Here is a 25,142-nt window from a genome sequence, read left to right as displayed (position 1 = left end):
TCTGCACTGGGGTGAACATCAGCTTAAGGGACCTCAATCCATACCTCCGCCTGTTCGAGTGGAAACCTCTTCCATGGAGACAAATTGTGCCAACTAAATCATACCTCACTCACTACTCTCAGGCTCTGAGTGCTGTGCTACTGAAAGTCCCCGGACCTGGACTCGAAACATTCAGCTATCAGTGGAAGGAAACTATCAGACAAGCAAGTTCTTATTTCCAGCAGCAACCAGATCTATGGGCCTGACCCTTGCTCTCACTTCCACCAGAGTGAATGCAGTGATTGAAGCACAAAACTAGTGCAAGCGAGAGGAGAATCAAGCTCCGTGTCTACAAATCTTGCCCCGTGCTAACTCCATATGGAAATCAATTCAATATATATGGGACACAACCATTACCTGCTTACTGTACAGACGGGTAGGTAGAAAAACAGACACAAGGACAACCAAAGATGCAAGAAAGACCAGGACATGGTGTCCTTCTTTACTTATCAATAGGAAATGTCACAGACACAATAAAAATTGGAAATAAAGGTCAACTGGTCAATGACAAACCAGAGGAGTCTAAAAACAATGGTGAATAAAAAAATAATAAGGCCAACAACCAGTTCTGTCAAGCAACGAATTTGGGGCCTGGGCGACTCTCTGAGCGAGGCTGTGAGCTAGGACAGAACGGAAGGACATTGGTTCCCTGTTCCCTGGATCCTTTGGAGGGGCAGTGGTGTTCCTGAGGAACTGAACGGAGGATTGGCCGAGTTCCTTTCGGGCCTCGTATCCTTTTCTGCAGGCGGAACTTCAAGCCGGGTGGGCGAGCTTTCGGGGGCTGCGGCTGCTGCTTCGTTTCTGAAATGACAGAGAGAGAAAATGAAAACGAACCTGTGCTGTTGTGCCAGGAAGGAGAGTTGGACACCAAGGTAAGGGAGCCAAGGAAAGGGCTGGGGGCAGAGGGACATGCAGAGAGCGGGGGCCATACTCAGTAGCACGTGTTACAGAGCTGAGCGAAAGGGGAAGCACACACACAGCTACTGCTGCCAAACTACAGGAGAGGCACAGCACAAGGGGAAGGCGCCAAGATCTCCTGGAGCCCACTGAGTCACACCCCACCTCTCCCCTTTGGCTCTTGAAAGCAAACTTTAGCTCCAGCATTAAGTGATGGATGGGCCAGTCGGGAGGAACTTTCTGGTGCAGCACCCCCTCGAGGCGCTTGGGGGGAGTGTTCCTTTCAGGGCAGAAGCGTCTCCTCCTTTCCCATGTTATTCTACATTCACTGGCCTAACACAGCTCTAGCTCTGCATAGAGGAGAATGCGAGGAGGCAGAGGTGAGCTGGCAGACTCCAGAGAGGTTTGAGACAAGGGAGTATTCGGAGCAAATTGGCCCTTTCAAGCTATCAGTCAAATAAAGTCTTCGCTAGGTGTCACCTGCTAAAAGCCAATACCAATTCCACATCGTTCCTGTGAGGAACATGAGCATCATGGGGGATAGCCCTCCAGATAGATAACTTAGAGGGCACAGGGTTTGCAAAGTGTTAATTTGGAGGAGGTTTTGGAAGACCATATTTGAGGGATCGTTGTTTGTGCTTTGGGCACCTGAAATGGGACGGTGCGTGGAGATGGGAGGAGGCAAAATCCTCCCGCCTACCCACTTACCTCCGCTCCGCCGAACCCTGGCTGCAATTGTTACGGGAAGGACCTGCCCCTGCACGTGGCAGAACCCCCTGAAATGCGACGTCGTCTCAAGGCTTTGGAGCATGTGTAGGAAGGCTGGTTACTTAGGGCTCCCCATGGGCTTCCAGTTGGGAAGGTGAGATGATCTTTTTGGGCAATTTCTTTGGCTATAGGACAGGCCAAGAGGCCGTGCGGTGACGCAGATAGTGCACTGGACTGGCAGCCAGGAGACCAGGGTTCTATTCACCAGCTCTGCCACTGACCTGTGTGTGTGACCTTGGGCAAGACACTGCCCCTCTCTCGGCCTCTTGTTTCCCCTCCCACCCTTAGCCAGTCTTGTCTAGCTGGTGAGCTCTTTGTGCAAGGACTGTTGCTCACTATCTATATGTGCAGCACCTCGCACAGCACGGCCCTGATCTCGGTTGTGGTCTTGCGGCACCACTGTAATACAAATAACAATAACAGGACAGTTAAGACTGGGCATTTGGAGATTTCCACTTATGGCAGATCCTGACTCTGGGGTCAGACAACCAAGTATTAAAAATGGCAGTAAGTTGGCCCCAGCCCCTGGTCTTGCAGTGGGCTCTTGTGTGCACTACCTGTTCAGACTGTAAGCCCCCAGGAGCTGTGGTTCTTTTAGCCCTGTACTGTGCCAAGCATACAGTCAGGGGCTTAAACATCAAGAATGATTAGTCTGCAAGAAGCACCTGTTTCTAGTCAGCGAGTCAAAGAGTCTCCTGAATTTAGCCTATAAGCAGCATCTCACCTGGAGCCTCAGGCATGGGAGACACCTGGCTTCCTGGGGGGTGTTCTTTTCCCCACAAGACAGCACAAATCCAGGAAAGGTTTGCTGGAGCAAAAGGCTGGTCTTATGCTTAAGACATCGCACTGGGTCTCATGGGATCCAGGCTCAGTTCTGAAACTCCCCATGCGGCCTTGGGCCAGTCACTTCACCTCTCTGCCACTGTTCCTCATCTGTAGAACAGGGGCTTAACAGTCCTTCCTTCGTCTGTTTAGATTGTCAACTCTGCAGGTCAACTCTGTGCACGGGCAGTGCCTAGCATAATAGGAGCCTGGTCTCAGTTAGAGCCTTTAGGTCTGCTACTATGATACAAAGAATAGCAAAAATCACGTGACCGTTCTGTCTTGTGGGGAAAAGAACACCCCTCAGGAAGCCAGGTGTCTCCCGTGCCCAAGGCTCCAGGTGAGACACTGCTTACAGGCAGCATTCAGGAGGCTCTTTCATCTAGATATGCATGCGAGGCTCTGTTTAGCATGATGCATGGTCCAGTTACTCTTACGAGCCTGGCTGCTGTTAAGAACAGGTGTGACGTGCCATTACAACCCCTTTGTGCAACGGTACGTACCCCCTTGTTCTGACCGCCCACTGCTGCACATAGCCAGACCTGTTTCCTGGAAGCCTATAACCAGAAAGCTCAAAGTTCATGATGCAGCAGAGGAGGGGGCTCTGAAAGGCCTAACTGTACAGGCAGCAAACAGAGCAGGGGGGAGAAGCGTTTCAATCGAGGCTAGGGGTCTGCTAGGGGGACTGTGTATAATAAACCCCCTTCAGAAAGGACACCTGGGATGGATAAAGATAAAAGAAAGAGAATTTGCATAGGAAAAGAGCCCACTGGAAAGCTGTCTTTAGTAACTGTTTATTCTATAACTCGTTCATTGAAAATAAATAATCAGCAATAACGATATCATCTGACATTTATCCTGAAGGTTCCCAAAGCACCTTACAAACTCTGGGCCCAATTCTGCTTTCCATCTGCACCCAAAACTCCCACTGCAATCGAGCGATGCAGCATTGGGCCGTATACACCCGTTTGTATTGACATATATCCCGATACCACAAAAGCACACCATTGGCCAAAGCACGTGCTTAAGTCCCACTGACTGCCACTGTTAAGCATGTGCTTAGGTGCTTTCCTGGAGCAGGGCCACATGTAGCGGTGATGAAATCAAGCCGCCACTGGGGTGGAGGGCAACAACCTAGGCAGATAACACTGCACAATAGTAATGAAGGGCCAGAAAGATACCTAAGCCCAAGAGGTACTGAATCACACAAACATACAGCAGTGAAGCAATGCTCCGGTGTGGAAGGGACATTGGAAGGGGAGCTTACCTGAACACTGACACTGGCAGCTCCAGTGGAAATGGATAAGCCCCAAGACTCTGCAGCACCTGCTAAGGAACAGGACATTCCAGCCAATGTCCTCCGTTCGGCTGGTCAACAGCTGCTGTTCCACCACGGCTCTTGATCTCATTTACTCGTCTAATGCACACACCCACATTAACCCAGGCCGTTAGCTCTGCTCCCGGCTGGTGCTTTCTCAGGTAGAATCCAGAGCGATCTGCCTCCTGCCAGCTGCCTCTGGTTATCCCCAGTTCCCAAAGCAGCCCAGAAGGTGAGGAACATGACTCAGTCACAAAGACGGGAGGGCTCCTTCCTGCGCAACAGGACAGTGGCAGCCAGGCTTTGCTTCCGGACTGAATCTGGAGCATGAATGGCCCAAGAACTCCAGAGTGGACCAAGGGAATAGGAATACCTCTAGAGAGGAGACCAGCCAGCCAAGCAAACATCTGGGAGCTGCTCATGGTTGGCCCTGCCTGGTGTTGGACTGTAACAATAGAATATTCTGGGAGTAAATAGGGGTGATACGCCAAATAGGGAATCCAGTTCTTTTTGTGTCCTCCAGCTTCATCTTGCTGTGACCTGAGTGAAGAGACAGAAGGGATATTTTTATGGCCTCATTTGCAGTGGGCACCTCTGGTAATCCGCAGCCTGAGGACGTTCCAGTGAGTAGAGCCCATGGGACAAACTGGGGGCTCCCCGAGAAGTCACCCACGGCTCCCTAGTTGCCACAAAATGCGAACAAGGGTGTGTAGTAGCCATCGCAGTTATAAAGCCATGGGTCTGAATTGTTCTGTGGGCGGGTAGGGGCGACTTGGGAAGTCTTTGAGGAACGCTGTGTTTCTACAATGGCAGACCGGGCAGGGGAGCAAACAAACAGCAGGCACATCAAAAGGCTGAAAAGGACCTAAGTTGGCACCTGGGATCCTGCAGCCCCTACCCACCCAAGTAGTGCCACTAAAACCAATGGGTGAAATCCTGACCCTATTGAAGTCAATGATGAAACTCCCGTTGATTTCAGCAGGGCCCGGATTTCATTCCCCTAGGTGAGTAAAGGATCCAGGAGCAGGCCGTTAAGCTAAGAAGTGGAGGAGAATAAGACACTTACCCGGATGCCTTGGCAATCCTGCTGGATGATCAGCTGCTGAGGCTTATCTGAGGTCATTCTTTGCTGGACGGTGGCGATTCCTGCCAGCTGGGCCAGGCCAGATTACCTTACTTGCCTTGTTTTCATTAAAAAAAAAAAATAAAGCAAAAATACCATACCCGAAGCCCGCCCATTGGCTCTTCATTCATTCCAGCCAGCTGCAGGTGGCCTTGATTAACGAGCCATCGACAGGAGCTGCAGAAGCCCTCTTGGGTGGGTTCTTTGGAACGTCTCCTGTGGCAGCATGGGATGGGGCAGGGCGCTCACTAGGAGCTGAAGGAAATTCTCTGAGCTTTGAGGGCAAAACTGCTCAGGTAGACGGCTTGAAGGGGCCAAGACCTTGAGGAATCTTTCTCTGGCCCCGATTCAGGAATGCCCTTCGGCATATGCATACGCTTAAATCCATGCCTATTCAAGACAGTATGTGCTTCCCTTTAAACATGTCCTTCAATCGCCTGGACTTCACTGGGACTTCAGCATGCGCGTAAAGATAACCGTGCCCTAAACATGTATGAAATGTATCAAAGGCGATTCGCAGCTGCAACATAATGAAGGGACCTCAGGACAAATCCTGCCCAGACTTAAAACCTGTCCTAAACAAAAATGAACTGGGGTCCTAGAGTGAGCCCCTGAACTAGTCTTCCATGGAGCTACGCTGATTTACATCAGCTGGAGGGCTCGCCCAGGAGTTTGTTTTTTTTAAAAGAAGCGGATAAAGGATTTCCAAAAACTAACGCTGCTTTCAAGGCATTGGTGTAGGAAAGAAGAGAAAGACACACAGGAAATAAGCAGGTAATGGTTTTTACTGGAACTGTCCCAACATTCCCTGTCTGCTTTAAAGGAAGGAGACCCAATCCAAGGAGTGTAGGCAGCTGAATGGCTCCATGGATCAAAGATGATTCACCTCCGTGGCATAATTAAGTGATCTCAGGACTAATTCTGCCTAGATTTAGACCCTGTGCAATGCCCTAGACTTAGACCAGGTGCAATCCCATTGCCGCATAAGGTATAAGCCAGGGATCCAAATGACCCTGCATAGCCAAGAGAGTAGGACGGGTCAATATCTCACCGCTGTTACTAGTCTAGGAAAGTAGTGGGAGTTTTTAGTCCATTCTAGATCAGTGCACATCCCAGCAGGAGGAGGAAGAGAGGGGACACCCTCAAGCAGAGAAGGCGCGCCGATGCTTTGCCACGTCCCCAGCGTGGCAGGAGGAGGGACAAGTGGCAAAGGCATTGAGCAGACAGTGGCATCATCAAAGCAGAGCCAGGGATTGGGATGCACCGCGGGGACAGGCAAAGCGGAGGAGGCGATGCGAGGAGACACCCGTAGCCAAGGCGAGAAGTGACCCACTCGGATAGCTCAAATTCCATGAAGTTGTTATGATATAATAATGCTAGAGAATGCAGTGCCCTGGGAAGGGAAGGTCAGCACCAAGGGCAGTCAGGGGCTAGGGCAGCTCATTGCTTTCCCAGGAGTTGTCCCTTTAAATGTAGCACAACTAATCAGACTGCAAGCTCTTTGGGGCAGGGCCTGTCTTTTTGTTCTGTGTTCGTACAGCGCCTAACACAAGAGGTCCATGACTGGGGTGCCTAGGTCCTACTGCAATACACATAATTAATAATTACAGACACAAATGACAGCACTTAGATATCTGCGGTCTGATTTGCAGAGGTGCTGAACACTGGCAGGCCCCATTAACTTCATCCGGCCCGGTGGGAGCTCAGCACCTTTTAAAGTCAGGCAAACAATAACAACTGGCTGTGCAGCCCTACGCTGGTTCTGTCATTTGCTCTGGCAGTTTTGCACCTGTCATTGATTGCAGGGGCCAAAGGCTTAGAGGCGGACTTCAAGGTCTAGCCTTGCAAGGGAAGCAAAAAGCGTGTGGGCTTGTCTATTCAGAGACCTAGTGCGTGGCAAGCTGGAGTTTCAAGTAGCAAGGTGCCAAAGTGCAGTAGGGAAAGTTTAGTGCATGGTAGCAGGGTCCACACAGCCCCTTAGTGTGCGGCAGGCTGTAGATTCACACCCCAGCTGGCCACGCACTCAGTCTGTGTGTAGACAAGCCCTGTTTGCATCAATGCCACTAAAAGCTTCCCTAGCTGGGAGTGGACAACGCCCAGGCTTCCTGTGTCGGAGGACTAGTCATGTGGGGAGTTTCTCTGAAACCAATGAAGGCCCATAGGCATGAGCTGGCATAAGGCTGTGTGAGCTGGCACATATCCCTTACTTAGAGCTTGCCATCCCCCGTCTGCCGTATGGACATATCCTTAGCCACACGCAGCAGTCAACGGGAGCGGCGGCCATGTTGCTGACAGCTGAATTTAGCCCAGTGTGTATAACTCACCCCGGTAACAGCGGAGCTTTACGTCACTGCTGAACTTGGCGCAGAGGGATCCACTGGGGCTGCCCGGGCTCATCCCAGGGGGTAGCTGGCTGTCTCTGACACACACAGGGCTGCCCTCACTCATGGGGAGTCCTGCCTTTGTGCTACTGACTACCCTAGCAAACCAGGTGTGAGCGAGGGTGGCGGAATCAGGACCAGAGTAAGCCACGAGGCCCACATCCTCGAAGATAGTCCGGCACCGGACTCACAGTATTTTAAATGGGAGTTCAGTGCCTGAATACCTGAGGATCTGGGCCCAGGTACACTAGGCTAGATTCCCATCTCCAGTACGCTGGTGCAGACCTGCAGCCACTTCAGCATCTTCTGGATTTACCCGTGGAACGGGGGGCAGACTGCAGCCCATACACTGTACACGCCCCATAGCATACAGTGATGCTACAGGAACTGACTCCAGCGGGACAGAGATTTTGCCTATTAAACAGAGATAGCCTTAGTTGTAGGTTTGTTTTTTTAAATTTCCAGTCTTCAGCTGGTGTAAAACAGTGTAGCACCAATGCTGGTTTTCACCAGCTGAGGATCTGGCCATTGCTCCTAGTTGGAATGAGCTGCAGAACCTCGAACATGTTTCCCCACTCCTCCATGGCTCTCCAGTGCAGCTGCAGCTGGAGAGGGGGAGGCATCTGCATAGAACTTCCTGGAGGCAGCAGAGTGTCCTCCAGTGAAAGGGGCTGGGGACTGCACCCTCTAGGCATAGGTAAGTGGCTGGAGGTAGTTAGCGATAGGGTGGGGGTGAAGGGACAGAGGACACCCATGCCGCAGGCTAGTGGGTCTACCTGAGAAGAAATGGGCTTTGAAGCCCTTCTTGGAGACGGTGTTGTCGGATTTGAATTCGATCCTCATGTTGTTGTACTGGGAAGTGATGACGTCGGGCTTCTCGGCACCGCAGAACTTGCCGTGCAGCTTGGAGTCGGCCGACAGCCCGCTGCGCACCTCCACAAAGTCGTATTTGCAAACCTGCTGGGGTGAGGGTGGAGAGGACAGACAGAGGAGCCAGGCTGAGATGGGGTGAGGAGACGCAGCCAGCAGGAGCTGACCAGCTGCTCATCTGGAGCAGGGCTTAGAGCACTGAGCTCAGGGCTTGTCTACAGTGGGCAGAAAGTGACTAGCAATGGGGGAGGCTGGTCACGATATACAGCAGTGCACACATGCATGCTAAAGCTTTGCACCAATGTATCGGCCCTAGCTAGACAGTGGCTGGGAGCTGATGCTAGATAAACTCAGACTGGAAATAAGGGGTACGTTTTCAACAGTAAGAGTAACTAACCACTGGAACAATTTACCAAGGGTTGTGGTGGATTCTCCATCAGCTGCAATTTTAAAATCCAGATTGGATGTTTTCCTAAAAGATCTGCTCTGGTTCAAACAGGAATGAATTTCAGGGAAGTTCTCTGATGATCACTGTGGTCCCTTCTGGCCTTAGAGTCTATGAATCTCGTGCAACCACCAACCTGGTGTAGAAAAGTCCCTCACTTCCTCTGAGAGCTACTACATTGGCTTTGACCCACGCACTTTCCAGGACGTAAAATGAGCATGAGAAATGAGCATCTGACCTCCCTCTGCAGCCATGCCTCCCCCCAAGCCCAGACCATGCACAGAGGGGCTTAAAACCTTGCGGGGATCTGCACCCGGAGACGCAACAAGCTGGTCTTTTGCAGGTGGTGGTGAGGAATTCACAAAGGAGGAGTTCCTCCCATAAGGAGATGGGGCCTTGGCACTCACGTCATTCCCCTCAGTCTCGAAGTATTCGAATTGCAGTGAGATGCGGTACTGGGAGGGCGCCACCAGATGCCAGACGCAGTCCTTGTTGGGCGGATATTCCTTGGGCCAGCCAGGGCTGGTGATGGAGCCATTGAGTCTGGTGAGGAGGCCTCCACAGGCGGCTGAAGGGTACAAAGCATGGGAGCATTGGCCAGGCTTCCCTCCCGCGTGACACTTTGACTGTCCTAGGCCAGGCACCACTCAGAAGCGGATGGGTGTGCTGGAGCAGTGCAGGGCTAGGTGCAGTGGGGAAGAGCAGTTACAGCTCTGGAGCGGTCAGCAGGGTCAAGGGAAGGGTCCTGGCTGCCCGTAGATACTGACCCTCACACCGGCGCTTGTCCAAAGCCAGTTCATAGCCAGGGTCGCAGGCACACCGGTAGCTGCCCAGGGTGTTCACGCAGCGCTGCTCACACCCGCCGTTGTTGGGCTGTGAACACTCGTCTACCTCTGCAAGGGGACAAAAGCAGAGAAAGGGTTTGGGAGCGGGACACCTGGAAAGGGCTGCTAGGGCCACGTCTCGGCGCTGGCCAGCAAGGGGGGCAGTGCCACTCTCAGAGCCCCCCATGGAGGAAAGGAACCAAGCTGGGCGGGGGACTGCAGCCCCAGTCAGGCACTGGGGAACAGTGGCCTGGAAAGAGAGAGGCCTCTGAACAAGCTAAGCTCCTGGCCAGTTGCTAGAAGGTTGGACCGTACCTTGGACTGGGCTTGCTTTTGGTCCCTCTGCTCCAGGAAACCCAAGGATAAAAGTTGAGATTTTAAAGCCAAAGAGCTTCCCCCAGCTGACATGGGGGAAACAGCTCAGCCTGCCCCTTTCCCACTGGCAAGCAGAGCCCATCCGCCCCGGCTTGCTGTGCCAAGCCCACCCCATACACCAGGAGGCTCAGAAGAAAGGGTCCGATTGCCACATGAGCTCTAGACGCCACCAGCAGAGGAGAGGCGGAGGCAAAGCTCCGGTACCTTTGAAGAAGTTGACGGCAAAGCCAGCCTTGTTGATGGAGCCGTCCGAGACAAACTTCATCCACAGCTTGTTGGAAGTGCTCTTGATGTCGTCAGGCTTATCGTAGCCACAGTACCGGCCGATCAGGCTGCTTGACTCGGTGCTGCCGTCCCGGATCTCCAGGTAGTCGTAGGCACAGCTGTCATGCCGCTCGATCTGGGATAGGGGGAGCAGGCAAGACATCAGTTCACCGGAGGGCTCCCAAGGATCCCTCAGCTGCTCAGGGGCCTGATCAGCCAGACGGCAACTTCACCTGCTGAGGTTAGCTCACAAATCCAGTAGCAATGGCCCAAACTATTGTGGTTTTACTTGGCAGCTCTAGCTCCTTTCAGCTAATGATCCCAAAGCAATTCAACAACAGCCCCACCAGGCAGGGGTGGTACCATGACCCCCATTTTAAATTTTGGGAAACTGAGCCACGGAAGGGACTTGCCCAAGGTCACCCAGCAGGTCAGTGGCAGAGAAGGGAGTAGGACCTAGTTCAACTGACCCAAAGGAGAAGCGTTACAGGTTCAGTTCAGGAGCGAGCAATTTCATACCCCAGCCCACAAACTCGACATGCAACCAGGCCTGAGAGCTGTAGACCAGGTGTCTGAGTTGGGGTCATGGTACTGCAGCTACAAAATGGAAGTTGGGGATGCACGGTTTGATTCTGCTTTCCCGTGAACCACTTCTATACAGGTATGATCCTAATGCCTTCAGCAGGGATGCCTGATTTACACCACCGTGAAAGCACAAGCAAGCCCACAAGGGGTAGGTAAAGTGCATGTTAGGGCATGTCTGTGCTAAGCATGGGAGGTGTCACTGCAACACGTGTATCTGGGCTAGCATCCATCGAGCTAGCTTGCTAAAAACAGTGGTGAAGACAGGGCCACACAGGCTAGCAGCCCAAATACAAGCCCTCCTTGGACCCCTGGTATGGACTCGCTTGCGCTAAGTCAAGTCTCCACTGCTATTTTTAGCAAGCTACCTCAATCACAGCTAGCATGGGGAAGGCACCCCCTGCTGCAATCAGACCTCTCCACTGCAGCGTACATAGACCCTGAAAAGGCAAATGACGCTTGCCTTGGCGGAGCTGTTCCAAGGTGGGGCTGAGGTGCAATTATACAACTCACCGCCCCCTTCGGTTCTGACCACAAGCCCATGCTGACTTCCAACCGCTGTAGAGCTGAGCTGGGCAGAAATCCTCCAGCGGGACCATTTACTATCGGAAAATATCCATTCAATGGAATCAACACATTTCGCGTGTTCTCAATATTTTGGATGAAAAATGATCGGCACGTTTTGTTTCGATAAGGCAAAGCACTACATTTCGATTAATATCATATCAGAGTCAAAATGTTTCCTTCAGAGCCAAGCCCTTCGACAAGGTCATTTCAATATTAGCACAAAACCATGTTTCTGAAATTTCATTTCGTGGGAATTTTTGGAAATTTTGACTTGTCGATGTGATTTCGGGAACAAGGAAATTTTGCAATATCAAGATTTCCCAGGGGATGGAAGTTCTGACGGTCTCTGCAGGCGAGCTCGCCGGTAGGTTTCTCGTTGCTAAGGAATGCTGTTCTAACGGGAAGAGCCACTGGGTGACTCCGGATGAGTGCCAATGACTCAGTTTTCTGGCTTTGATTACGGAGTGGAGGCATGTGGTGACTTCTGTGAGCCTGTCTGTTGTTGGGCAAGAGGAGGGGATTGTGAAAAAGAGGAGAGTGTGCGTTTGCTGCAGCCTAAAGGGAATTGCTGTTAACAGGAGTGAGGCATGATCGAGGGCAGTGCGACTGAAAGTGGTGGTCCACGGACTGGTACCAGTCCGCGAGCCATTGGCTGCCGGTCTGTGCGCACATTGGGGGAAAAAATGCCGGTCCCCCACATCAGATAGCTAGAGAAGCACTGATCTAGGGCTCAGATTCTCAGTGCTGCCAAAAGGATTTAGAAGGGGTTTAAACAGGATAGGGAATCAAGCATTCTGCGTTATAATCCCGACACCAACCTGCTGAATGACCTTGGCCAAGCCACTTCCCCTCTCTGTGTCTCAGCTCTACCATGGGCAAGATAGCAATACCTAACTCTTATATGGGGCTTTTCCTCCAGGAAGCTTAAAGGACCATTACCCCCAGATGGGGAAACCGAGGAAGGGAGAAGGAAAGTGACTTGCCCAAGGTCACCCAGTATGTCATGGCAGAGCCAGAAACAGAACCTTTAATCCTAGCCTGATGCCCTATCCACTGGGAAATGCTGTTCCCTCACCCAGCCTGCGAAAATTAACTAATTAATGCTTTGGAAGCGCTTTGAGATCTTCAGGCAAAAGGCGCTAGTGAAGTTTTGGGTGAAATCCCAAGAGGTGTTGGGCTCCTGCCAGCCTCAACAGGGCCAGAGAGAGTCCCAGAGGCTCAGCATGTCTCAGGATCTGGGCCACAGTGAGCATCAAGGCTCTGTGTCCTGTCCCCATTGCCCTGCGCGCACTCACAGTGCGGGCTGGACACTCATGAGGCCCATACCTCGAACGACTGGAAGGTGAGCCCCACATGGAACCCCTCAGAGATCGTGATCTTCCAGGTGCACACTTTGTTGGGCCGGTATTCATCTGGGTAGTTCGGAGACTGGATGTGGCCATTATCCTTCTTCATTTCTCCCCCGCAGATGGCTGTAAGGGAAGGTAACACCAGCCCAGCTGTAAGCAGCCAGGTGGTGCTTGCCTGGGGGAGAGGTGATGCTGCTGCCAGGACTGGCCCCCACATTCTGGGGCAGCCCCCAGGGGAGAAAGTTATCTGGAGGGCCTGCGACCACCCAGCCCATTCCCAGGAGAAGGCTTAGCACTGACAATCCTAATCAGCCCTCCCCAAAGAAAAGTAACCCTTAAGATACTGCGTGGAATCTCTCCCCCCATGGAGTCATCTCCCTCCCCGCACCAACATGAGCGACCCAGCCAGTCCCGGGGGAGAGCCCGGTACCTTCGTAGACGGCGAAGAACCCTTTGCCGACCCAGTTGCTGCTGCTGCGGAACTCAATCCAGAGGCGGCTGTCGGTGGAGATGATGGGCTCGGGGAGCTTATTCCCGCAGAACCTACCTGGAGAAGGACACGTGCTTTATTGGGTATCTCTCGACGGCATTTACTGCCGGCTGGCAGCGGCTCACACCCTCTGCTCCCTGCACCGTCATTGCAGAGCAAAACATTTGGCAAGGCAACATCGCTTCCTGACAATACCTGGTTGGCCCTGGAACGCGGCCAGTTTCGGATGGGAAAATGGCCATTCTATGGCAATTTCATAAACACCTGATGTTTCCGGGGCGGAGGGGTGAAGTGGCCCAGAATGTAAGGATGTGGAATTCTGGGTTACATTTATATCATCATTGTCATAGAGATCAAGTTCTGGGGCTAGAGCAAGTTACCAGAAAGGCCCCCGCCCCGGGGAAACCCAGTTTGTTCCTGGGTAAGGAATTCTGTAGGCCCCTACGTTGGTTGGCTCAAAATAGCTTGTGCAGCCATAAGTCTGAATCAGCCATTTTTTAAAGGCAACGTGGGCTAGTGGTCGAGCTGGGGACTAGCAATCAAGTAACTCCTGGGTTCTGTTCCCCGCATTGACTCGCGGTGGGACCCTCGGCGAGTCTTCAAGGGCCAGATTTTTCAAAAGAGTTTCGCGCACGAGGGCCGAGATCTTTGGAAAATCTGGCCCGTCATGTCTGTCTGTGCCTCTGTTTCCCAAAATGGGGAGACTGGCTTGCCTGCCTGCCAGATGGGCCATGTGGATTAGGCTAATCTGCTAATGGTCACATGCAGCGCTCACGTATGCAGGGGTCACTCCACTGAGGTCGACAGAGTTGCACTTGCTTCATTTGCAAAGCACTTGGAAGATGTGGGTGAACATGGGGGTGTGAATTGGTGTCATTGGATGTTCATAAGAACAGGCTAAACAAACACCTGTCTGGGGTGATCTAGGTAGACTTAATCCTGCCTCGGCACAGGGGGATGGACTAGTTAGTGTTTCTCAACCTCTTTGATACCAGGAACTGGCTTTCTGCCTTCCTAAACTGCGTCAGGGAGATCTCAGGGACTGACGCCGGTCCTCAGACCAGTCGTTTATGAAACTGGACTAGATGATTCCTTGATGTTTAATAGGCAGCAGGTTTAAAACCAACAAAAGTATTTCATCACACAACACACAGTCAACCTGTGTAACTTCTTGCCAGAGGATGTTGTGAAGGCCAAGACCATAACAGGGTTAAAAAAAAAACTAGATAAGTTCATGGAGGATAGATCCATCAATGGCTATTAGCCGGGACGGGCAGGGATGGTGTCCCTAGCCTGTGTTTGCCAGAAGCTGGGAATGAGCGACAGGAGATGGATCACTAGATGATTACCTGTTCAGTTCATTCCCTCTGGGGCACCTGCCACTGGCCACTGTCAAGACAGGATACTGGGCTAGATGGACCTTTGGTCTGGCCCAGTGTGGCCGTTCTTATGCCCCTTCCAGCATTTTGTTCCTATGATTCTGTGGGTGAGTTTCTGATCTCACACTCATGTCAATTGGGATTATCCCCATTTGAACCAATGGGGTGAGTGAGAGGAAAACCAGGCCCAAGACACTGGTTATTCTGCCTACTCTGGCTGATGGCATGTGGATCATTCAGCATCGCTGTGGAAAGTTCCTTGCCACAAGCAAATAAAGCAGAGAAGGCGGGGAATGTGGGGCGGGAGAGCATACTGGAGCTGGGAGTTAATGGTGGAGGAAGGGGTCATTAGAGGGACTGACTTCCAGCTGCACAGCATAGCTTGGCCCGCCTGCCCAAGATTCCTGTTGGTTACCTCGCTGTGTGGCCTTTCTCCAGAACCCGTCTCTCACCTCCACGTAATCATACCAGCACAGCCGGCTTCGGTACAGATCCAGGGACGTGAAGTTCAGGATGATCTGAGAGGGAAAACAAGCAGAGATTAAAACACCCCCACCATGGAGGAACCCTATGGTAACACACCGGCCGAGTGCCTCCTCCCCCTCTGATGGCTCGACCATGACAGGATAATAACCTACTACTGGTGCCAGCTCACAGAGTTATTCCTTGAGCTGATGTGGTATTAGCCTGTGCTGCATTACTGAAGCTCCCAGGTTCAAACGCATCCAGGAGATCATTAGGCCATTCCAGCCATCTCCCTCCAACAGGCTTCAGGGGGAGTGAGTGAACCCAAAAGCAGCAGGAGGGCTTTCCATTGGGTGCAGTCATGAACTAATCGCATCCTCTGCTCAACTAAAGTTCTTTCATCCACCTCAGGTATCTCTAGTAGCCACCATGTCCAGATGCCACTTTGATCAAAGGCCTGCACACCTCCAGAAGTGGCTAGACACCCTACAGGGGGTCCGACTTGCAGAGGGGGATGCTCAGCACTGTCTGAAAACCACGGCCCATCCAGGCACTTCAAGTTGGGAAGCTACCAAGTGAGGTACCACTAGTCACAGGCCCAAACTTCCGAAAGCAGGGCATTTGCACTGCAGCTAGCCCATGGCCCATCCGTTATTGTGATCACCCCAGGCAAGTATTGTTAGGCGCTGCAACTGCTGGCTGAGGAAAGCGGTCAGTTAACACAGGAAAGTGTTTGCAGAGGCCGCGGGCCCTGCGTTTAGCTTTGAACGTCAGGGTGGAATAAATGGCAGAAACTCCAACGGAAAGAGCAGACTTTCGTTTGATTTTTGAGGTGGGAACCACAGGTATCCCAGGGTGTCAGGAAAGCAAAGCACTTGCCCCAGGTTCATGTGAGAAGACCCAGGTTCAAGCTACGAGTCCGTAATGAAACCCCAACTCAGGCAATCGTGACTGCGTAAAGCTCCGCTGCTTAACCCCTCCCGCTAGAAACGGGCCTAGGCTGCAGAGCTGGGCTCCAGATCACCACTCAACCCAAGCGTGGGCACCGTCAGATCGGGTCCTTCTCCAAAGTCTTGAAGGGCTCAGGGATGAACAGGTGCTTGCATTGAGATATGGCAGCCAGAGGCACTAAATATGTAGAGCTGCTTAGCTTGGCTAGCTGCTAACTATGGAAAGCCAAGAGAGCCGTCTGCTGGCACGATTCACAGGCAGAAAACAGCAAGGCCGGGGTGCGGGGTTGAGGAACTCTAGAGTGTCTGACTCAGAGGAATGGGGTAAAGTTGAACAAGAGGAGCAATTAAGGCTTGATCCAACACCCCTTGAACTCATTGGGAGCCTTCCCAGTGACTTCAGCAGGCTCTGGATTGGGCCTTCAGGCAGCTCATTGGGGGGGAAAAGCTTCCCAAAGAAGAGATCTTTCAGAATCCCTCTCCAGGCAAGCGCTGGGAGCCCCCCTGCGCTTGGGACATTTCCAACGGGCTGGCCAAAGCCCCAGGGAATAGCCCACGCCTCTGTGCTATCCCCCACTGGGGATGGCCCACAAGGCCTTTTCCCTCCCCAGCTGGCATGAACGTGTGGCTATCCCATTAGTGACTTTGGCACGGACAATGCATGGGCGGCACGGCAGGGCAGAAGGGGAGGGTTGAATCACCGTGCCTGAGGGTAAAGGGGAGAACCAGGTTGTTTGAAGAGTAAGGTCGCCTGCTTGTGACCCGAGTAGCAGGCTGGGTCCTGGCCCAAACCACCCCTGTTCTCCGGTGACCCCCCACTCTGGGGAGGAGCACTCGGACCCCCAAGAGGCACCAGCTGCTGGCTACTCACCTTCCCACTGCCCCTCCCACACAGGTAGGCACAGCCAAAGGTGAAGCAGCACATCAGTGTGATGTCCCGGCTCTGGGGCCTGTACCCTGTCCTTGAAGGGGGATGGGCTCAGTGCTCTAATGATCATTGTCTATTTGTAGTACGATTGCACCTAGGAGACCCAGCCATCGACCAGGACCCCACGGTGCTAGGCGCTGTACAGACACAGAACAAAGCGACAGTCCCTGCCCCAAAGAGTAAATGGCTCTGGCGCCTCTAATGCAGTGATTCACACCTTTTCCATTCCCTGCCCCCCTGCCCCCAAGCCAGGATCTAGCTGGGATCCTCTCCTGTTGGCAGTATGGGAAGGGGAGGATGGTCCCTACCCCCCCGTTGAAGGCACATGCTCTACTGGCCTTTCCCATCCCTAACTGATAGGAGGCTGGTGACCCTGAAAGCATGAGACTGGAGGAGGGGGTAAAATTCCAATGGGGTGCAGCAAAGGAGCGGTTCCCACTCCTGCTCCATTTCTGCTCCCTGCCCTGCGCTCCGTATCGAGGCCCTTCCAGGGGATCCTTGGTTACACAGAGCCGTGCCGTGGAGCTTGGGGAGCGCGCAGTTAAATAGCTGCGGCTGTCAAGACAGTTCCCAGAACATGGGATCCCAGCCAGCCAGCCAGAGCGGAGGTATGGCCCTAAGAAAGCTAACACCACATTGCGTGCTGAAAGCTGGGGCTGACCTGCCCATGGGAAAGGAGCATGCGTGTGTGTGTAGGGGAAGGAACCACCACACAAGGGGCACAAAGGTGTGGAAGGAGAGAAGGTGACGATTTGTGTGGCTTTACATCCAGTGCTCCGGGGGTGGGGGTGGGGGTGACTGAGAAGATAAGAGGGGAGAGGGAAACGGGACAGAGAGTGAAAGACAGGAAGGGAAAAATGGAGAAAAAAGAAGGAAGGAGAACAAGAGAGGGGGGAGAGACAGAGAAAGGAAAAGGGGACTAGGAAGAAGGAGGAACAAGAAAGGAAAGCATCACTCAACACCTGGATTTCCCTCGTTTAACCCCTTTACCCCCAGCCCTTTGCAACTGTGCGCCCCACCCCAGACACTTTGGGATGGGCTCTGGTACCTTTTCCCCCGGGGTGACCGATATCCTCCAGATGCAGTGCACGTGTGCAGGGTATCCGTTGGGGAACTCTGGGGAGGAGAAATTCCCCTGACTGTCCTGGAGGGTCTCTCCACAGGCTGGGGACAAAACAGGAAAGGGCGGAGGGTTAAAAACCCAGCAGCAAAGCCACCCCAGCACCCAGCCAAGTCATCGCACCCCTCACAAGCAGCCCCACAGCAGATCCCCCTGTCAACAGCAGGTTGGGTCAGAAGGAACAAATGTTGACGGACTGCCACCCACGCTCCCATAAATCTGCCAGGGCAGGGAGTGAGAGAGGCAGATGGATCGGGGGTAAGAAACATCCAAATCAGAGAGATGAAAGAATTTTATTCCAGTCTTCCCTGAAGTCCAGCACAAGGGTAGGAAGACCCCAGACAGACAACATATCGAAGATCAAACTCTGGACCCAAGCTACTTGCTCCCACTGTTACAAGGGTTAACGTGTCGCTAACCGCTCCCTGCCCTTGCCAGCTTCCGATTCCAGCGCTACCCAAAGAAGTGCCTTGAGTTTTCCCATTTGCGACACCCTCCCACCCCCCTCCCCCGCCAGCTCTGCAAGCGTGAGCAGAAGGTATCCAGGCTGGCTGACTTTAGTGTCTCTCCTGGCTTTTGTGGAGACACACGGGGACATGTTACTGGCATGTATTCACAAGGTGCATGATGAGCCAAAGCTTTGGAAAGGGTTTGTGACAGAAGGAGCTGTATGGCCGGGTGGGCAGGGCAATGGAACAAGCTGTATAGACTCGAACTGTACATCCTTTATATGATGGAATCCACTTCAACCCAGGGGTGCGGCAGCCCCCCTGCCTGCCCCCCAGTGCCCTAGTTCCAGCACCTAAGGGGAAGCCGAGTACCATTAGCAGCAGCAGGTGGAATGACGTGTCCAGAGCGGCTCGGTTTGTATCAGGGAGGAAGAGCAGCAGTGGGAGGAGGGCAGAAGCTGGAAGAGCTCCCAAATAATAGCTTGGTGCGAGTGAGGGACGGTCGCAGGGTTGCGTGTGGGGCGTTTTCTTGAGAAGGATTATATAGATTGGGGTCGTGGTGGGGAACTAAAGCTATAGGGAAAAGCTTAGAAACCCCAGGGCCTGCTTGGGGTCTGTCTCTGAACTCCCAGCGTTCTGACCCGTCTGTGGTCCTGATGCAAAACCAGGTGAACCTCTCCCGTGCGCCAGGTATACCCCAAAGCTCTCTGCTCTTGCGCTGCTCCAGCCTCCTTCTGTGGGCCCAGCAGCTCTGAACAGTTTGGGCTCCTGAGGCTGTAATAGGACTGGAGGCGCCTTTGGACCCCGAGGCCCATTCCGAGGGAGCACAGGGCGAGGGAGGCAAGTGCCCACAGGAAACGGCTCAATGGACCACGAAAGCGCTGAAGGCGTGCTGGGGAGTTGATCCTGAGCACAAGGAGAGGGTGCACAATGGGCTCCCAGTTACTGTACAGACAGAGCATTGGACCAGGCTTGCCTCTCTGGACTGCAACAGAGCATGCTCTGCCCCTGGGTAGCGCTCACGGACTCCGGCGTCCCATCCAGAGGGAGGCTGCTGCAAGATCTGAATGCAAAGTTCAGGGATGTTTGGATCAGGCTCAACAACCAGCAGCTTTCAAAGATCCCATCCCCAAGACCTCCCCCAGACAGCACATCACACAGAGGACAATTTATCCCCCTTAGCCGGGCTGAATCACCTTGGCTGGGCGTTGACCCTGCATTCCTGCAGAAGTTAGCACTTCCAAACCTGATGTTTAACACACACCCCCAACCCCTCTGGCTGCATTGCTCCAAGGGAAATCTTTGTCTTTTGTCTGTGGGCTTTGCTTCTTGTCACCCAAATAGCAGCGCTGGCCTTTTTAAGATGCATCTCCCTCACCCCTCCAATCAAATCTCAATAGCCTGGACTGAAGCTCCCAAGTAGCCATGGAAACCCAACCTGGTGCCATGTTGCCACAGCAACAGAAGTCCCAACTTTAAGATGGAAAATTAAACCTTACAAGAGTTTTCGTGTCACCCCCCCTCCCGCCCCTCAAGTCTCAGCCTTTCCAGCAGAGCACCATGGACTGAACGTTCTCCTGTAAACAGTTTCCCCTGCCTCCCAGCTCCAATAGCCACCAAGCCAGAGCCTCAAACCCAGCCGGGGTGAGCTGCATCCAAGTGTCAATTAAGGCTTTCCAGGAACTGCATCTGCAGTAAGGCCCCGTGGCAGCCCCGCCTCCATCAGGGCAGAAATCCCCCCCCCACCCTGCCACGCCATGCCGTGGCCAGCCAGCCATGACAGGATTACTGCTTAGCACTATCTGGAGCTAGCCCAGCACTACCATCTGGAAGCCACATGATCTAGTCAGCTGTGGCAAAGCTCAGAGGCACGTCAGTACTGCTGTCCACAGGCCAAGACATTCTTTCCCGCCTCCCCGAGTGTGGAGCCAGCACTGGGGACTATTTTGGTGGAGCAAGATTAAAGGTGAAATGTAAAAGATAATTTCAGAATTGGGGTTTGAGCCTGTCCCTGCCATGGAAAAAAGGAAACCCTGTCCCTCTCTTTTTAATAATAATTTTCCCTGCTTGGTTTCTAACCTTAGAAATATCAGCAATTTCAACTCTGCTCTGCCCTGAGTTTGCTGGAGAACCTCTGGAAGGTCTCCGGGGTGTTCTCACTGCAAGGGCCCGGCAAAGGTGTTGTATGTTTAACAAAGACTTCCGTTCTCCAAGAGGTCAATTAGTCACTGGAGTTAAACAGGAACTAATGATAAACAAAGGGCAAAAGGACAAAACTCCAGCGAAGCCAAAGGAGCTGTGTCCATCTATCCCAGGAGACAATCTGGCACAAAAAGTTCTAAGGTATTTGACTAAAAATCCCTTCTCCACTCAATTGCCCAACTTGTGCTCTCCTTGCCTATGTGATGTCATAGTTCTTCCTAGCTCTCCAGTTCTCCCTAGAGCCTTCCACCTGAGAGCGGATCCGAATTTCAATTTAAAACAAAGAAATAAACAAACAAATGGAAGAAGAGCTGTCCCTCCTCCTTACTTTTGCGATTAATCAACAAAAGAAAACAAAAACAAACCTCCTTTCAGGCTTCCTTCTCCATTATAAAGAAGCAACAATAGGGCATATGTCTCATTTTATTCCACTGTAAAAATTATCTCTGAGCAGCAGGGATTTCTGCATGGTCTGCTCCTATCCTGAGTCAGGGTCCATCTAGATTTCTGAATCTTGGTCTGTTATCTGTAGTGTACTTAGATATCACAGGTTTCAGAGTAGCGGCCGTGTTAGTCTGTATTCGCAAAAAGAAAAGGGGTACTTGTGGCACCTTAGAGACTAACAAATTTATTTGAGCATAAGCATCCGATGAAGTGAGCTGTAGCTCATGAAAGCTTATGTTCAAATAAATTTGTTAGTCTCTAAGGTGCCACAAGTCCTCCTGTTCTTTTGTAGATATCACACACATTTGTAATGCCTCTGTCACCATAGCATCTACCACAGATGCCCTGTAAATACATTTCCCATTTCTAACATCTTCACCTGAGGATCCTAAAGCACTTTGCACACATTGATGAATTCAACCTTGCACTCCACTCTCCTCTGGCCCAAGGAGCTGGGTATTACCCTCATTTAATAGATGGAGAAACGGAGACATGGATAAGTGGAATGACTTGCTCAAGCCTAGTCAGTGACAGAGGCAGGAATAGAACCCAGGCACCCGGGCTCCTACACAGCATTGTTCTTTGGCTCACAGGGCCAGGTTCAGATCTCAAGCTGCACGGGGAGTAACTCCGCTGACTTTCTCTCTCTGTGCCTCGGTTCCCCATCTGTACAACAGGGATTTCAATTCTTCCTTTGTCTGTCTTGTCTATTTACATTGTGAGCTCCCTGAGGCAGAGGCCATCTCTTATTATGTGTACATACAGCACCTGGCACAATGAGGCAGCCGATTAGAACTTGTTAGGAGATTCAACCATATCTCCCCCAGCTGTGGACAACTACAGCAAAGCCGACTCATTCTCACTGACATTGAAGAACAATATTATTACTGACCCTGTTGCCTGTGCAGCCGGATGGGTCACATGGTCACACCATGCACATCAGGAAAACCAGCTGGAAGATACTCGCTCTGATGCCTGCAGGAAGTCCCAGGGAAGATAGGAGACTGACAGCTGTTGGCCAGCCTGTCTTCTCCATCCACACCCTGTCAGCTGGGAGTGGGGGAAGCTGGGGAGGCAACTGTCACAAGGCATGTGTCTCCATGGCTATTTTTTGTGGGTGGCACTCCAAAGCCTCATTCCATTTGCCTGACACGTGCTTTGGTTCTTCGTAACATCCTCCGTTGGCAGCAACCCATAAGGCACAAGGGGAAAGGTTTATAACAGAGCTTGCTGACTCTCTCGGGTGGGCTCCAGAGAAAGCAACAGAAAAGGCCCCTCTAGGGCTCGGGAAACTCAGCAGATTTGTATCATTTTTATTTTCATTCTGTTTTGACTGTATTTAGGGGAAATGGAGTGGTACCCAAAGTGATCAACACCAGTTAGAGCCAGGCAAAACAAGAGTGGGATGCAAGTTCCCTACACACACCTCTGTCAGAGCATCTCAGTCCTGTCCCACTGCACCTGTTGTTATTCCAGCACTGGGCTACCCACCCCACTTCCGTCAATGCACCTCAATCCTGACCCTGCTATCCAAGCCCTGTGCTCCTCACACACTCAACTCTGCCAGTAACTCCCCCTCTGCTGCACCACCCCCTATTCCCTGGCACCGACTCATCATTCCCTTCAGAAACGTTCCCGCGGCCATCACTGAACTCCTTGGTGGAAAAACAAGCCCATTCTGTTTATAAGCCTTTGACCTCTCTGTGAACATAGAGGGTGAGCAAGGCTGGTTGCTGGGATCTTCCGGCCTGACAAGACTCAGGAGTCAAATGGGAACCAGAAGTTTCACACACCCCGGCTCGTCTCTTGACTACTTGTCCCTGCCTTCTTTTCTGACGTCTGTTTAATTGCTGGCGCCAAAGCTGGGGATGGCTGGACGGTCTCCAAAGCCTTGGTGAAGATGGGAGCTGTCTGTCCAGACTGGGCTCTCAGACCTGGGTTATGTCATGCTATTTCCATTCATAAAGCAGTGGGAAGCGGTCAGATCAGAGCATGATGTCAGAACTCGGGGGACATAACACACAAGGAAGGACTTGGGACACCAGGCTTAGCTTACTCCAGCTGGTGTTACCAAATCGGAGGTTGTGATTCCATTCCCAGTGGGTCACTGACTCATTCTCTGCCCTCTAAACTCCTTTCTGAGTCATCCTTACCAAAGATTTTACATTCATGCAGCTAGGAGACAAACAAAATAAGTGTGTGGGTCAAAATACACTATAGACCTATAAAGAATGCATGCCACATTCTGATTGCAGTCACAGCGTGTGTATTTGAGCTGGGCTTTGGATTTTTAAATTTTTTTTCTATTTATTTCTGTGGTTTTATTATTTATTTTTGTTTGAAGTTTTGTCAAAATATATATATATATATATTTAAAGGTAAAAAATTAGCCACTCCATGGTTGATTGAAAACCAGAGAGCACTGGTGAAAAAAATCATCACTTTTTTGGTCAAAAATTTGAAATTCTGATTAATTTTTTGGTGGAAATTTCAGAATGTGAACAATTTCAACTGGGAGGGTTATGCGGTTAAAGTTTCCTGGGGTCGAAGGTTCCATTCCTGCCTCTGCAATGGACTCCGTGGGTGACCTCAGTTTCCCTTCTGTAAAATGGGGATAATAATCCCCCATTTTCCTACTCTTTGTCTGCCTCCTCTCTTTAGATTGCAAGCTTTTCAGGACAGGCGCTGTCCCTGACTTAAGTGTACGTGTGGCACGTAGCACAATAGGGCCCCAAACTTAATTGGGATCTTGGATGCTATTGTGACACCAGTAATAACAATAATGTATCAGGTAAGGCTAGTGTAGCTGGTTTCTATGTTGCCCTTTTCCCCTTGATCCCAGCAGACAGATGGATGTTCTGCACCTACCCTACCCCCACCGCGGATATTGAGTAGCCAGTGGCTCTTACCTGGGCATCTGTAAAGCTTGCGTGCCTGGTCTATGTCCCCTTTGCTCAGCCGAGTCCGCTGGCCGATGTGGGGCACCACCCCGTTCACATTGTATTTGGGCTTGATGGTGTCAAGGAAAACCCCCCTGGAACAAGAGCAGAGAGGGGTGAGGGGAATGGAGGACGCCACCTATTCAGCTCCCCTTGGGCCTCCATAGCAAAGCAGCACCTGGGGCAGAGATTCACATTTCATGGGTTCCATGCAGGGCTCCCCTGCTGCCCAAACTGGCTGCAGAGCAGTGAAGAGTCCTTTGCCCGTTGCCTCTGTAGCAAGCCCAGGCCCAGTCTAAGAGCCGAAGTGAGGCTCGGTGGGCATGGCTCACCCATTCTGGCGAGAGTCCAGGTCCGCTCATGTCTAAGCTGTATGCAGTCACAGCAAGCCCTGCTCACTGCGCTTGGAGAAAGGCTGGAGTCAGTGGAATTATCCCAGAGATGAACATGGCCCAGACCCCGACTGGCCACACAGTTAAAGAGGGAGAGGCACAAAAATTCGGCCCAATTATTTCCTGGAATGACTGGCAGAGCGAAGTGGGGAGAAGCACACAAGTCACCTGCTCAGGAGACAGCGGGAGATTTTAGGACCAAGTGGGTGGAAAAGAACAGGTGGATGGAGCAGCAGATGGGAAGGAAAAGCACCGAGTAAGGTGGGAGGAGCAGAACTCAGACCCCAGGATCATACAGTCACGGCCCTAAAGACTGCAGAGAAACCACATTAGCACTGTTACCACAGTAGCATTAGTAGTGCAGTATTGCAAGTCGCACTGCATATTAGAGCTAGGATTAACCAACATCTTAGTATCAGAAGTGGTAATAGCAGCATTAATACTCCTACCCATCGTACTGAAAAAACGATTTGAGAAATGTTAAGTAGTATTACGACATTTGCAGTACTGGTACTAGCAGGAGCATTGGTAGTTTTTCTACCACTATTGTCAGTAGTGTTGCAACTTATCAGTAGTAGTCACAGTCCTGGGTAAGCGGCAGTTCTGCAGAAAAGGACCTGGGGGTGACAGCGGACGAGAAGCTGGATATGAGTCAGCAGTGTGCCCTTGTTGCCAAGAAGACTAATGGCATATTGGGCTGCATTAGTAGGAGCATGGCCAGCAGATGGAGGGAAGTGATTATTCCCCTCTATCCGACACT

General features: G+C 51.9%; 1 protein-coding gene across 7 annotated transcripts in view; it reads right to left on the bottom strand.

Annotated features, from left to right (window-relative positions):
- The window catches only part of BMP1 (bone morphogenetic protein 1), an 85,380-nt gene that overhangs the window by 4,286 nt on the left and 55,952 nt on the right, over positions 1-25,142 (bottom strand). For 2 of the 7 annotated variants that reach the window (XM_073325416.2, XM_073325415.1), the window contains 10 exons: positions 23,961-24,085; positions 17,885-18,000; positions 14,909-15,011; positions 13,055-13,171; positions 12,602-12,747; positions 10,067-10,262; positions 9,431-9,556; positions 9,071-9,231; positions 8,125-8,305; positions 451-840 (listed from right to left, as the gene is read on the bottom strand). In XM_073325416.2, the coding sequence (XP_073181517.1) occupies positions 611-840; positions 8,125-8,305; positions 9,071-9,231; positions 9,431-9,556; positions 10,067-10,262; positions 12,602-12,747; positions 13,055-13,171; positions 14,909-15,011; positions 17,885-18,000; positions 23,961-24,085 (1,501 nt within the window). In that variant the 3' untranslated portion in view covers positions 451-610. Of the gene's footprint in view, positions 1-450; positions 841-8,124; positions 8,309-9,070; positions 9,232-9,430; positions 9,557-10,066; positions 10,263-12,601; positions 12,748-13,054; positions 13,172-14,908; positions 15,012-17,884; positions 18,001-23,960; positions 24,086-25,142 lie in introns of those variants that run through there. The other 5 variants (XM_073325412.2, XM_073325410.1, XM_073325413.2 and 2 more) reach the window with 3 other exon arrangements.

This window comes from Lepidochelys kempii, chromosome 26 (genome assembly GCF_965140285.1).
Source record: "Lepidochelys kempii isolate rLepKem1 chromosome 26, rLepKem1.hap1, whole genome shotgun sequence".
In the NCBI taxonomy this organism is placed as follows: Eukaryota; Metazoa; Chordata; order Testudines; family Cheloniidae; genus Lepidochelys; species Lepidochelys kempii.
This window is presented reverse-complemented; position numbering and strand designations above follow the sequence as displayed.